This window comes from Aphis gossypii, chromosome 2, assembly GCF_020184175.1.
Source record: "Aphis gossypii isolate Hap1 chromosome 2, ASM2018417v2, whole genome shotgun sequence".
NCBI lineage: Eukaryota > Metazoa > Arthropoda > Insecta > Hemiptera > Aphididae > Aphis > Aphis gossypii.
The window spans coordinates 27,906,516-27,920,558 of record NC_065531.1 but is presented as its reverse complement, the minus strand read 5'-3'; the positions used below and the strand labels follow the sequence as shown (position 1 = coordinate 27,920,558).

At 28.0% G+C, this 14,043-nt stretch overlaps 2 protein-coding genes across 2 annotated transcripts; one reads left to right on the top strand and one right to left on the bottom strand.

Moving 5' to 3' along the window:
- Positions 1 to 1,274: 1,274 nt before the first annotated feature.
- LOC114130763 (uncharacterized) lies at positions 1,275 to 3,289 on the bottom strand. Its single transcript, XM_050200690.1, has 2 exons — positions 2,642 to 3,289; positions 1,275 to 2,577 (listed from the first exon to the last, which is right to left on the bottom strand). The coding sequence occupies exons 1-2, from the start codon at positions 2,670 to 2,672 to the stop codon at positions 1,406 to 1,408; spliced, it is 1,203 nt and encodes a 400-aa protein (XP_050056647.1). The 5' UTR covers positions 2,673 to 3,289; the 3' UTR covers positions 1,275 to 1,405.
- A 111-nt stretch (positions 3,290 to 3,400) lies between these two features.
- Positions 3,401 to 8,745, top strand: LOC114130775 (protein daughter of sevenless). Its single transcript, XM_027995831.2, has 6 exons — positions 3,401 to 3,641; positions 4,405 to 4,533; positions 4,663 to 4,840; positions 4,903 to 5,799; positions 5,866 to 6,017; positions 6,788 to 8,745. Exons 1-6 carry the CDS (start codon positions 3,549 to 3,551, stop codon positions 7,115 to 7,117), a joined length of 1,779 nt encoding a protein of 592 aa, XP_027851632.1. The 5' UTR covers positions 3,401 to 3,548; the 3' UTR covers positions 7,118 to 8,745.
- Positions 8,746 to 14,043: the final 5,298 nt, after the last annotated feature.

Genomic DNA, 14,043 nt, shown 5'->3' with positions numbered 1-14,043 from the left:
GCTGGTACCTAAGTAAATGTATAAATTAATGTATAGATATATTATAATGTATGTAAAATGTATGTAAAATGTATATACAGGTAGCTGTTTGATATTACAAGTGATTTGTTTTGATCATTTTAAATAAATCCACATGGCCATACCATATTCAGCTTATACCTATAGGATAGAAAGTAGAAACCAAGTTTTTATGTAAGGCAAAATTGAATGATATAACCAATATTCAATACTTCAATAGGAATCTATAAATAATGAAGTACCTTATGTTAAATTATCTGAAATAAGAAAGTCTATTATTAATTAACAATTTACAATATGAAACACGTATGGATTTATTTATAGTATTGACTATAATACCTAATTCTATAAAAAAATTAACAAATAACAAGCATCCCTTTTAGTTTTAGTTTTCTGGTATTGCATCTCATTTCTAATTTTTCCCAATTCAAACAGTGCTCATAATTTTATTAATACCTGACAACTTGCAAAACATATTTAGCACAATAACATAATAGGTATATAAAGCCTAAATCATGATTTAAGATAAACTTACTTATTTTAATCACGATGTACGTTTAGGTATAAATTAAGAGCGAATACCTTAAAAAAAAAAAATGATGATACGACGGTGGCTACTGGCTATAAGTCTACTCGACATGACCATATAAGTCGATTGAGTTTATACTTCTAACTATTGTTACCTAGTTTATAATCTCATGGTCTATAGAGATTAGAATACGGTGCGACGATCTTAATGTACGTTTTCCCTGCAAGCTGCAACGTCAGATGCATTGTTACTAGCACAAATTTATATATTAATCCTTGTTACTAGATACTGCATTTCATGTGCGTAGGGGGGTTTGGATGTTCAAACACCTCCCGAAATTAAAGATAAAGCAATTTTAAAATAAACATAGTGAATTAAACTTAATGTATAATATAGAGACCAAAACCCCTTCCAAAATTAATTCCTACCTACGCCCATGAAGAATTTTATATGTAACCGTTTTTCTACTTACGTTTAACGCAGATTCGTTAAATACTAAGAATTTAGTAGTTAGGATTAAAGTTCGGACACCGAAACTAGAAGTGTGACCGTCGCGCTCCAGTTGGCTGTGTTTGTTGGGGGCTACGAAAAATACTTTCCCGCGCAAAATAACTTCAAACACGTTTACATGCATGATATAGACCCGTTTCACAGCTACTCCGTACTCGTACCACCCCGTACCGTATACGTGCATCTATGAAACGGGCCTTTACTATAAAGACATAACTTTTATACTTCTGAAGTTCTGTATTACACATTCATTATTAATTTATTATCACATAATCAAACTTAAAATAATAATAGTAACATTCAAAATATTTACAATTTTTTTCGAATTTTAATAATAATCATAAAAATCTACTCATCGTCTTCGTCGTCATCATCGTCGCTCGAACTGTTGTCGTCTGGATAAATAGATGAAGTTATTGGCTCTAATAATACTTCGTCCCTCAGTACTGCTCTATGAAAATCCTCCTCTTGAAGTTTTGCGCAACGTTCTCCATATTTGGCCCAGTCATCAGCAGTTACTGAGTCAATTTCTTTATTTACAAGTGCCTCGATATCATCAATTTTAATTGTAGAATTTTCTTCAGCCAATCGCCCATTTAATTGTGCCCAAATTAATTCTATGGGATTATACTGACAGTGGTAAGGTGGAAGCCTTACCACTTCATGTCCCATTTGGTGTGTCAATTGATCTAACTTGTAAATTTTTTCACGCGGCATCGCAAGTTTGACTTTCGCCCGTAACTCATCAAGAGTTTCTACAGGAGAAAAGTCTATATTTTTTTCACGCAACCATTGCTGAACATCCGTCTTCTTACTATTTGATTTCGGGTAATCTTCTAGTAATGATGAATGATATGGCGCGTTGTCCATAATAATAATACTGGGCTCTTCCAAGTTCTTTAACATCTTTAAATACCACTTTTCAAAAATTGTAGCATTCATCTGTGAATGATTACCTTTGGTACTGCCAGAGTTACAGCGGACAATTAATTTTGCATTTTTGATAAAACCAAAGGAAGGAGACCCAGCGTGACAAACAATAAGGCGATTGCCTTTCCCTGTAGATACTTTTGAACCCTCTATATTTTCCTGGTTTTGCCAAATAAGTCCCCGAGTATGGTTTTGGTTAACCCAGATCTCGTCTAGATAAATTATTGGCCGAGTATCGTCATTTGTTCGAAGCTTGTTCATTTTACGAAGAAATTTTAAGCGCGCAGCTACTATGTCCGACCGTTCCATTAGATATTTACGACCGTCATTACACCTTTTGAATTTAAAATGAAGTTTTTTCAAAATGATTTTCACTGATGATTTCGACCCTTCATAATTATTTTTTTCTCGCAATGCTTCTAATATTTTTGCACTTGTTGGAAATTCTCCCTTATCATAAAAGCTGTGGACCAACCTTCTGACCTCTTCACTTTCGAAATCGTCAAGTTTAGTAATAGGTTTGTCACGACTATAATGTTTTCTAGGTGATCGAAATTTAATGCCCTTAGAACTTCCGACACCTAATTTTTCTTTAACATCAAAAGATATAATTTTACTTTCTTTACAAATTTTCTGTACAGTAGACAGACTCACCGCACAAGCCTCTGCCGTCCTCTCTTGACATTTTCGGAAAAAATTTGCCACTTCTGGCTGTTCCTTTTTGTTGGCCAACGTTTTAAAAAAATTGTACACGTTATAAATGGTTTTCTTGGTTTGAGAATTAATATCTGGTCGGATCGACATTTCAGAAAAGCAATATACACACAATAATAATGAAAAATCGCAAAAAAGTACAAATAAATAATATATAACAATAGCCGTACAAGAAATTCGTAACAAACTCGATTTACATAATAACAATAATCACACAAAAAACACGTTAAACGAAGCAAAGATATCCAGTGACTAACATACATATCATACGGCACATGGTTAGATTTGTATTAAAATCTATAAGTATTCGGCGTGCGATGGTAATTGGTTACACACATACACAATCGCAGGGTTACTATACGTTACACATTATAGGGTACTCAAAATTGTTTATTTAACAGTTATAACAGCCTCCACGTTTGTCTGGAAAATAAGGTCTTCTTTAATCTCTTTTCTAAGGGTTGTGATGCGGATGTTTGCTTCTAACGAACACGGACAACTAACTAGACAGTTCTGCACAGTGCACAGTAATTGTAGTAGTACCTAGTCTGTTTTTTAAGATCATGCTATCAACTGTAACGGTGATGGTTATCATTGTCACAATGTCGCCAAACTTTACTCGTTATCTACAGTCAGCTGATCAGACTGCACTGTAATTTTACATTGTGACCAACACCAATATTGATATCGTCAGAAATTTCCAAGAAATGTTTTTTTTATTTTATTTTTTTTCGTTTCAGAATTTGCGTTCTTTGCGTTAAAATTGTGACATGTTATTGTGTCAATCAAAACATGTAGTTATGTTTAAATAACAAATGGGACTGAACGTCAACGGTCTCGATTGACCATGTCTTCTGAAAATCTGGAAATTGTACACGAAGGATGGTTGACAAAATCACCCCCTGCAAAGAGAGTCCTGAAAGCAGTCAGTGTTAAATTGGTAAGTTCAATTATTTACTTTTATTTTTATTAGTATTCCTATATTTACCATAAAATGAATTGTTCCTTGTTCGCTTGTTGTTTTTGTTTGTGATGTTTTTTCTCACGTCGAACAATAGATTCGCATACACCAATAATTGGTTCTAAAGATTTTTTTCTTTAACTAAAGTCAGAACTAAGTCTGTTTTATGTTTTTAATGTTCTAATACATTTTTTACTTAATACAATTAAGTCAATTAATTCTTTAATGAATATCTGCATATTTCTTGCTGAAGCTGGAAAACATTACTAATAGGTACACTAAAGAAATAGATATCTGGAATCTTAAAAACTTAAATTAGGTATAAAAATATTTTTGTTCGGGCAATTTATTAAATCATTATTATTAAACAGTACTTATTGATTAAAAATTATACAGTTTAAAAATTTGAAAAAAAAGTAAATATCATTTTTCTATTTTTTACATTTCAATAATGTTGGAAAAAACTTAAATATTATCAATCATTTGATAGTAATAAATATGTTTAGTAATGAATTTAATACATTAAAAGTTCTATAAGAACTTATATTTTTATATATTTTATGCTGTGTTATATGATTAATGTAAATACATATTATAAGTATAATAATATTATAAGTACCATAATATGACCTAATGGTTATTACTTTTTAGTAATGGATAATATTTATTTATTTTATATCTTTTACTTGTTTATAATATTTTTACTTTAACAAGATTTATTATAAAAAATTTTAAACTTTAGAAATGGCGCAGAAGATGGTTTGTGTTACGCCATTCTGGTGAATTACCTGGTCAATATTTCCTGGCTTATTATACAGATAAAAGTCGCAGAAAAATGAAGGGTCGGATAGATTTAGATCAATGTGAACAAGTAAGATGTATTACTTATTATTTGCTTTAAATGATCCATAGATTTAATTGATATTTAGTATTTACTTTAAATACACTAGTCAAAAATTAGTGAACTTAATAAAAATAAATACTTTTTTTGGTTTATTAGGTTGATGCGGGATTAAAATTTGAAGATCGCAAATCAAAATATCATTACATGTTTGATATAAAAACACCAAAAAGAACATATTATTTGGCAGCAGAATCAGAAGAAGATATGAATAAATGGGTTGATTTTGTATGTCACGTTTGTGGCCTTAAACCATTCACAGTTGATGAAAATGCTGGTAAGTATTTAATTGATATTAGATGTTTTTAATTACTCACATTTAACTTTATTTTATTTTAGATTTTGAATGTCCATCTGTTAATAATATATGTAGACCATTTCCTCTGAGTGTTGAAGAACATGATGAAGAACATTCATCTCCCGATTCACCAACGAGCACATCTTCTAGCCATTACATTCCTATAAGTGAATGTATATCTGGAAAGCCATTACTTCCAATTCTTCCTCGTTCAACTATTGAAGAGTCTTATGATTTACCTCGGCGTATAAGACCTCCGCCGCGTCTTTCAGAATCACCTCCACCAAGTCCTGGTTCAGAATCAGTGTTTACTGATGATGAATCAATAAATGGTAGTACTTTGAGTCGGCCATCTGTCAATTGGCAAACGTTCCCTCGTTTATCTCAAAACTCGCCAGACTTGCCAGTAGCAGCCAATAGAAGGTTTACCAAAATATTACCAGAGGGGTGTTTAACAGCACCACCAAGGCCACCAAAACCATCTCACCTAATAGAAACTTCAACAAAAACCGATAAACTAGTTGAACCTATAACAGGAGATGAAACTTATGACTTTCCAAGGTCCCATCAAATGACACCACCTCAAGCACAGCCCAGGACACATCGTAGACATTGTTATACAAATGCAGCCCCAGGTCAAGTTTCTGGTAATATTTTCACTTATGATTTTGTGGAAGACTGTGGACCAAAAGTTGAAGAAGGTAAAACTGTAGAATCAGAATCTCCAAGTTTTATAAATTCTCCTTCTGCAACTGCCAATGTAAGTTCTGCTTCATTAGAACAAACCCCTCCTGCTGTTAATCGTCAATTAAAGCCTGGCAGAAAGTTTTCTGATACTTCTGCTGAACTCTCGCCATTGACTCCATTAGCTAATCCACCTATTGTAAACCGAAGGCTAAAACCTACTCAAATTAAAAAAAACCAAGATTCCTCTTTTGGTAAATATATGCATATTTTATTTATATATTATATTTATATAATTATTAACATGCATTATTTTTTAGATACGACTAGTACTTTAAGATTATGTCCACCACCAATGGGTAGTTTGAGCCGTCAGAAATCTCGTATAGGACCCAATGTTGTTCCTACAAGTTTTGAACCTCGAATCCATAGGCGGCATTCAGCATCTGATGATCGACTAGCTTCAGACAAAGTAATATTTATATTTCCTAATATAATTAAATGCTAAAATGCTAGTTGATTTTTTAATATTTTATAGGTAGTAAAATAAGGTACCTAATTTAAAATAAAAAAACAATTTTAGAAAAACTCTTTTTTTCATTTTTGTAACTGACTGAATAATTTTAGTTTAAAACCATGATCATAAATTATTAAATTTTTATTAAACTTAGTTTGGAAATTATAGTCAATTGAACTTTACATAGATACTCATATAATATCTAGAACCAGCAGACTTACTGAAAGCTCGGATAAATAAACAATGTAAAAATGTGTTTTGCCCTTGTACAACATTTTAGTGTATATTAAAAACCTTAAATGGCTATAACATACAAACTAAATTTAACCCTTAATTTCTTATTGTAGTTTTGAAATTGCTAATTAATTTTAGAACAAAAACTGACTGTTGCAAATATATTGAGATTTTTGTTTTACAATTAAGGATTCTCCAACTGAGTTACTCAACTGGTGATCAATAAATCTTTAATTTTTTTATACCAATAATTTTTAACTGGGTATTATTTTTTTTTTCAAATTTATTTTTCTTTTAGGCTTAATCACTAATGGAGTATTGGGAATTGTAGCATTTAATTTTTAATTTTATAATAAGTAAATACCTGCCAAAATTAGCATCAATGGTCAATTTTTGTTCTCATGACGAGATAAATACACAAAGCTCAAATAATTTATAACTTATTATTCCAATTTATTTTTTAATATTAAAATTTTATTTATATTTTTTAGGTATCCTCATATCAAATCAATAAGATTTCATCAAACTCACGATATCTAGCTGAAGCAAGTCGTTTCAATGATATCCAATATTTAGATCTAGAATTTGAATCTTGTGACAAACAATATACAGTAGGTAATCGAACAACTACAAAAGCAACCACTAAGAAAAAACCATGCAATGTAGGCAGTCAATTCACTTTGGTAATGCATGATTATTCTATAATTGATGGTGCATACCCATACAAAACAGTAGATTTTTTGAAAACTGCTGCTTTGTCAATGACTAGAAAACGTGCTGAGCAAGAACGACGATTTGGTAGACAAAATATGGTAAATTAAATATTTATAGGGTGCTTAATTATGATCACACAATGCTTAACTTGTCACATATTTTAAGTTATGCAATAATTGAGCAATTACTGGCTCTTAACATTTACATATCTTAGATCAATCAAAGCTTTCAATTGTAGTTCTTATATAACTTGGGGCTTTTATGTTGAAATTATACGAAATTATATAAATATTAAATACATTAATATAGTCTATATGTTAAATTATCTACTATAATTTATGATCAATCCATAAATATTTGTTAAAAAATCAATATTATTTCAATTTTTCTTTAACAATTGGAAAGTTTGGGCATATAATTTTAGTTAATTATTAAATAATTCTAGAGTACATATCATCTTTAATAATTATATATTACCTATTTAATCCAAGAACAAAAATTAATTTACACAAAGTATTTATAACGTAACATTCAATATAAAAAATAAAGTGTCATTATACTCATTAATTTATCACCAAATATTTAAATCTTGGAATATCTTAAACGAAACATATTGTCAATTAATTAATGTATGAATGATAATCAAAATATTAATATAACTGGGTGTTTTTTAGATTATAAAATTAATTTAAAAGGTCTTGAAAATTTACAGATTAAGTCATTTTTATAGAAATTTAAAATGTTCTACATTATAACATATCTCTATGAGCTGATTAATTTACATATTTGTGATAATATTAAATATTAAATGCACATAAACAAATTCAATAACTTGTTAAGGGTTTGCCATTTTATATAGGTCCAATCATACAAGCATATAATTTAGATTTTGTTATATTTATTTTAATATGAATCCTAATATGTAAAATTATATATTTGATATTTTTGTGTGACTTTGTAATCTTAATATTCTTTAACTTAACTGACATAAAATCTATACTACCCATATCAGTATGTATTGTCTCTAAATTAATAGCCACATTAAATTATTTCAAATTTTTATTGAAAATTAAAATATATGTATATTTTATATTTTTATAAATTGATATGATCAAAACTTCAAGTAATGTTGGTGATTTTTTTTTTATTTATTAAAGCTATAATTTTTTTTGTCGCCCAATATTTTTTTTAAGGAAATTGAACCAAAACTATTTTGTAAAACGTTTTTACAAATTTGTTATGATTTTTAGGTGAATTTATGTTTTCATTAAATTTTAATATATGTGTATAAATTGACTATACATTTGTTTATGATTTATTATATAATTATTAATATTTTGGCTTATGTGACCTCCCATTGATGTACGCATGTAATCTTGTTATCCATTTATAATATAAGAAGACAATCTCATTACAAATATTTATGCATTATTTTGATTATATTTACTTATACCATAGTCAAATTATAATTATTATTTTATTTATTATATTTATACACAATTTAAAATGTTTAATTACCTAATATGTTCATTATTTTTATAACATTTATATAATACGATTAAAAAACATTACCCTAATGAAATTAGGTTAAATTAAATAGCCTAAGTTATTTTCTGATATATTTAGACTGTTAAAACTATATATTTTTAAAGTTTATACGTATTATTATTTTTATTAAAATTACCAAAAAAAATATATATATATATTGATATTAAATTTTATTTTATATTGCCAATATTGTTTTATTTCTTTGTCTATACCTCATAATCCTATTTAAACATATTTGCAAATATTTTTAAATTTATATTTAAATTATTAAATATAAGTTATTTTTTTAGTTATAGTCTTATCATTCTACAATATAATATGTTATTATATCATAGTATATCTGACTATTATATCACCAATTTCTGTATTGCTGTATCTCATACATCAGGGGCGGCCAAACAGTCAATCGCGGACAATTTCTAAGTCGATCATATTACAATTCATTTTTAGGGTCACGTACTCACGTATATGAAAATTAAGAAAATTAGACTTAAGTAATAAGATTTTAGAAATTATTACTTTATTTTTAGTAATTTGTTTATAATACCTACTTGTTGAATGTTTATATACACCATTGGTTCCCAACCTATGGTCCGCGAACCACTGGTGGTCCACGAGACATTGTGAGGTGTTCCGCGAGCCATATTTATATAATTTAAAAATATTTTAAATATTTGATTTTCCTTTTGAGACAACACAAATACTGAACATTGTCTAGTACGTCGTGTATTTATAAATTTATATTATACATTGAAATTTATGTTATTATTTCAATCGATAATTTTATCTTGTTTGTACATTAAGATATGATTATATCGGCAGATGTATATTTTTTTAGAATAGTAATTTGCGTTAAATTGTTAATTATTTTAAACTTTAATAAAAAATGATCAATTATAAACATTATTAAAAGCCTGCTATAAGGAACATTATTTTTTATTTATTTATAATCTAAATTCTAAAATGTGCGAAAAAAATTGTTTCTTACACCTATATAAGAAAAATAAAGAATACAATTGAGGTGGTCCGTAACGTATTGAAAGTTCTCCAAATGGTCTTTAGTACCAAAAAGATTGGGAACCTCTAAATTGTACACTTTATGCAAATATATTTCTTAATAATTATAGTTATTGAATAGAAAAAAAATGTTTTATGGAAGTTGATCCTCAAAGGTGAAGTATATTTTTAATAGATCGTGACCAAAGTAAGTTTGGCCACTCCTGTTATATAATATATTAAAAGTTGCTTAATTTTTTTTCTTACTTAACTTACTAGTTTTACATTTGAATGAAATATATATGAACCTAATTTAAATAATAATTAATGATAATTAATAAACTACATTAGATGGTACCAACTATTAATTTACTATATTATTTAAAATTATTTTTTTTTAGTTTAATACTAAACCAATGTTCTTTATTCTTAATAATAATGATTTATAATTTATATATAAACATCATATTTAGTCATACAGTCCAATAGGACTTTTTCCAGTAGGTACTTGAAAATGTTCTTGAAAAACTATTTTTCAAAGATCAATATTACGAAAAAAAAAACAAAAGCCACACTTGAATTCTAATTTAGTTTTTTCCAAAAACATGCTAGGTTATTTTTAACCAACTCCATAGAATTGTTGATTTTATTGCTGACTCCCTAGACTTCATTTCAAAAGCAAAAGGAAGCAATTTAATACTTGTCTACATCTATCAAGAGTCAAGACCACTCATCACTAAGTCTAAGATGAGTACCTATCTCAAATCGTTACGTTTAAACAAAACTGTTTTTCAACAAATCTGGTCTTGCGGCATAGCTTTCTGGAGAATTGCAAAACTGCAAAAGCTTCAAATCTTAGGAAAATATAGGTTCAAGCTTTCAATCCATTTATATTTATCTCCGTAAGGTCGCCAACATGAAACGGCATGTTACCAACCTTTATTTACACAAAGGCAAAGTTTTCATTATTAAAGAGACTGCAGCCGTTTTTTACCGAAGACTTCACTCAAAAATGCAAGGTTATTGAAAGGATAGTAATTGATAGTTAATTTTGTAGTTGATTTCCCAACTACAAATTACTTCCAGACAATCCAAGCAAGCGCTCAATATCTAAGACTGTTCAAGAGATCTCTCAGTATTTTATAACATATATAGGTATTAGTATTTTATTCATGTACGACTTTACGAGTAACTTTATTGTGAGGTTTCTCATCACTGTCTAATTATTATCCATCTTCTCTCAAATTTATTCAATGTATAACCTGTAAATAAATTGATAAAGTTGTTTATTAAAAAAAAATATATATTTTTATAACAGTTTATAGTCCACCACTATTTCACCGAACCTCTTAAATTAAGCATTTACTTATATCAATTATATCGTTTTTAACTAACATTTATAATTGTTTGATGTTTTCAGTAAAAATAAGAAGCTACACAAATTTATAATTATATTCTTTATGATTATGTAATCATAGTCCAGTATTTATTAAATAAATAACTGATTAATGTATTTATTTTATGCACTTTGACATGTTTTTAGCTTAGATAAATTAATTTGAGTCATTTTATAAAAGTGAACTATTAATTATGTTTTTTGTACCTTATTCCATAATCTAAATAAATAACAACATGTCATGTGTATGAACATCTCTTCTTGATTTACCTATCATATTCTTTACAGTCATACCGACCAATTGGTGGTCTGCTTTCTTATAAATAATCACATAGAAATAATAATTTTAATCAATAATTTTTTATACAAAATGTTCAACTCTACAAGATTTGTATTTCATATGGTAAGTCTTATGAAAAATAGATAATTTTAAATAACATCATTTAATTTAAATGAAAATATATAATGGACAATGAGTTATGGCCTGTAGGTATTTAATTATTAAAATAGTCCAATTTCATACATTGTATGAATTCTGTAGGTATCTGGTATATTGTATCAAAAAATCCAATACGTTAAACCAGCTATAATTTTATACATTTTTTAAATCTCGTTTGTTTGTTTTTTATCTAATTTGTCACCATGTGTCAAGGGAATAATTGGATTTTTTTCGTAAAACCAGCTCTTTTTAAAAATTTAAAACCTAATAACTAGAAAAATTTTCACTAAATATTAATATTGATTTTTAATAGGTAGGTATGCATTTATCTTCAAAATATTTGTGATATAATATTTGTATTTTTTGTGATAGGTATGCATAGATACTTGACTTCTTACATTTCTTTTTTCGAATTTTGTATGATTAAATGTTTGGCTTTGTATAATAACTAAAATATAATGAACATATTTTTATTATGACGAGTTACATAGGTCTTGAAAGTCTGAAACTTTTATAATACAGCAAAGTGAATTCCCTAGTTTTATAATATTATTCACTACTTATTTGACAATTTAATTATTACAGATGCAAATGATACAATAAAAATATGTGCTTACACAATAAATTACAAAAATTCTGTAGGACGCGGAAAGGAGACGATCTGATCACAGAATAGTTTCATCTATTCTGTGATCTAACCATTAATACTAAAAATATGCTGTTGCTCTTACATATAGCATTATATAACTCACCGTGTTTAATTCATCAATTTGGTACATTTTACAAATATTTCACATATTATATTATTTTTGTAACCCTTCTAAGGAGTAAGGGTATAATGTTTTATGAATACTACAGTATTGTAAACGAAAAAAATAAACAACAAAAAAGTCTTCCCGCATGTTATTAATCATAACATTCATAACCTATAGTGTTATGTGGGCAAATAGGTAGGACAGTTACCTATTATAAACATAAAACAAGTTCATAGGTATATGCACTATGAGGTAGATTTATTTTATAAAAAATAAAGTGAGTTCACACGTTTATAGAATTAATCGTTATTGAAATAAATAAATAAAAAAAATCCCGAAACAAAATTTTAATTTTATGTTACTAAAATATAAAACTGACCTTAGAATCACGAAATACCGAATAATTGAATCACTTATTGTAAGCATTTTTTTTATCGATTTCATGACTTTTAAACTGATTTAAATTATAAAATCAATTTAATTTTAGAACAAATCAGTAGGTATAGGTTATCGTTGTACGTCGCATCGTTAATGAGATATTAATGACATATCAAGTCGTTCCGTGTGTTTATTCGAGTTCAATATTTTTTGTCCTGAAAACTGAAAGATTTATCAATAAAAAAAATAAAGATATATGTTTTGAAATTGGTAAAATGTTTTCTAAAAATATCCTCATCAACTCTAAAAGTTCCCTGCCTACATATTTAAATACAATTTTAAAATATCATAAGCAAAACGTGGAAGATTGAGAATAAAATTTGCATAACATATTAACATACCATGTATTTAGGTTTTAGTTTCAGACTAATATAGAAATCAAATTAGAAGACATTCAAGTCCTATTTAAAATGTATATAGTAACTTTTTCTTATTTTAAACATATTTTTTTATTACTTGTGTTTTTCATGTAATTTAAATTAAATTTTAAGTAGGTATACATATAATTTATTGTATAAAAATAAAAATGTTTCATTGACCAGTTAATATAATCAAAACGAATTATAAGTTATAGGTACCAATGATGTGATAACATTAAGCGAAACTCACGGTACCAAGTATAAGTTATGTTATGTTTAATAATTTTTCGTTACGATGATTGCCTCTCGTCGGTCAGAAATCGGCATTCGATCGACATAATGGCTAGTGGGAAATAAACGATAAATGTTCTGAAATGCGATATTATGTCAAAATATGTCTTTTGAAAACCAGCTCACTCGTCTTAAACGGCCAGAATTGCCATCTCTTTGACGCAGAGACTCCGTGTAAGTGTTTGCTAAAAAATCAAATTTGCATAGATACCCCTGTGAGGAGGTTATGGGTATTTTAAGTCATGTATATCGTATATCTATCTAATTCGTTTTCATCGACGTGAGTTCGGGACGGCAACGGTTCGATTTTTAGTCGTTTGTCTTGCTGAAACGCTATTAGAATTTAAATAGAATTTATTATATTTATCCAGTTACACGTTACACAGTTCGACCGGATATTACAGCGTCGTGCTCCGATCATTTCGGTGTTTTCTTCTTTTTCACGTTTTTCATTTTACTAATAGGTACATATTATACCTATGTATATATATATTTGTGCCTATTCTTACAAATTGAAATAACGTAACGTCGTCAATAATGTAAACCGTTTTAAAATTTAACTGCAAATGCTGAATGTATTATACTGCTGCAGCAGCCTGCAGGTACCTACCCAAGATCTTGCATTTATCAAACAGGATATAAATTTGTATGAATATTTAAGTGCAATATACGTATAATAGGTACCAATAAATTATTTATATAGACATTAATCTGATATTTTTTTTTTCGATTTAACTGTTTATTTGAGCTTTTAACCATTAACTATAGGACTTTTATCTACACGTGCCATTAAACATGTTGACAGCAAAAA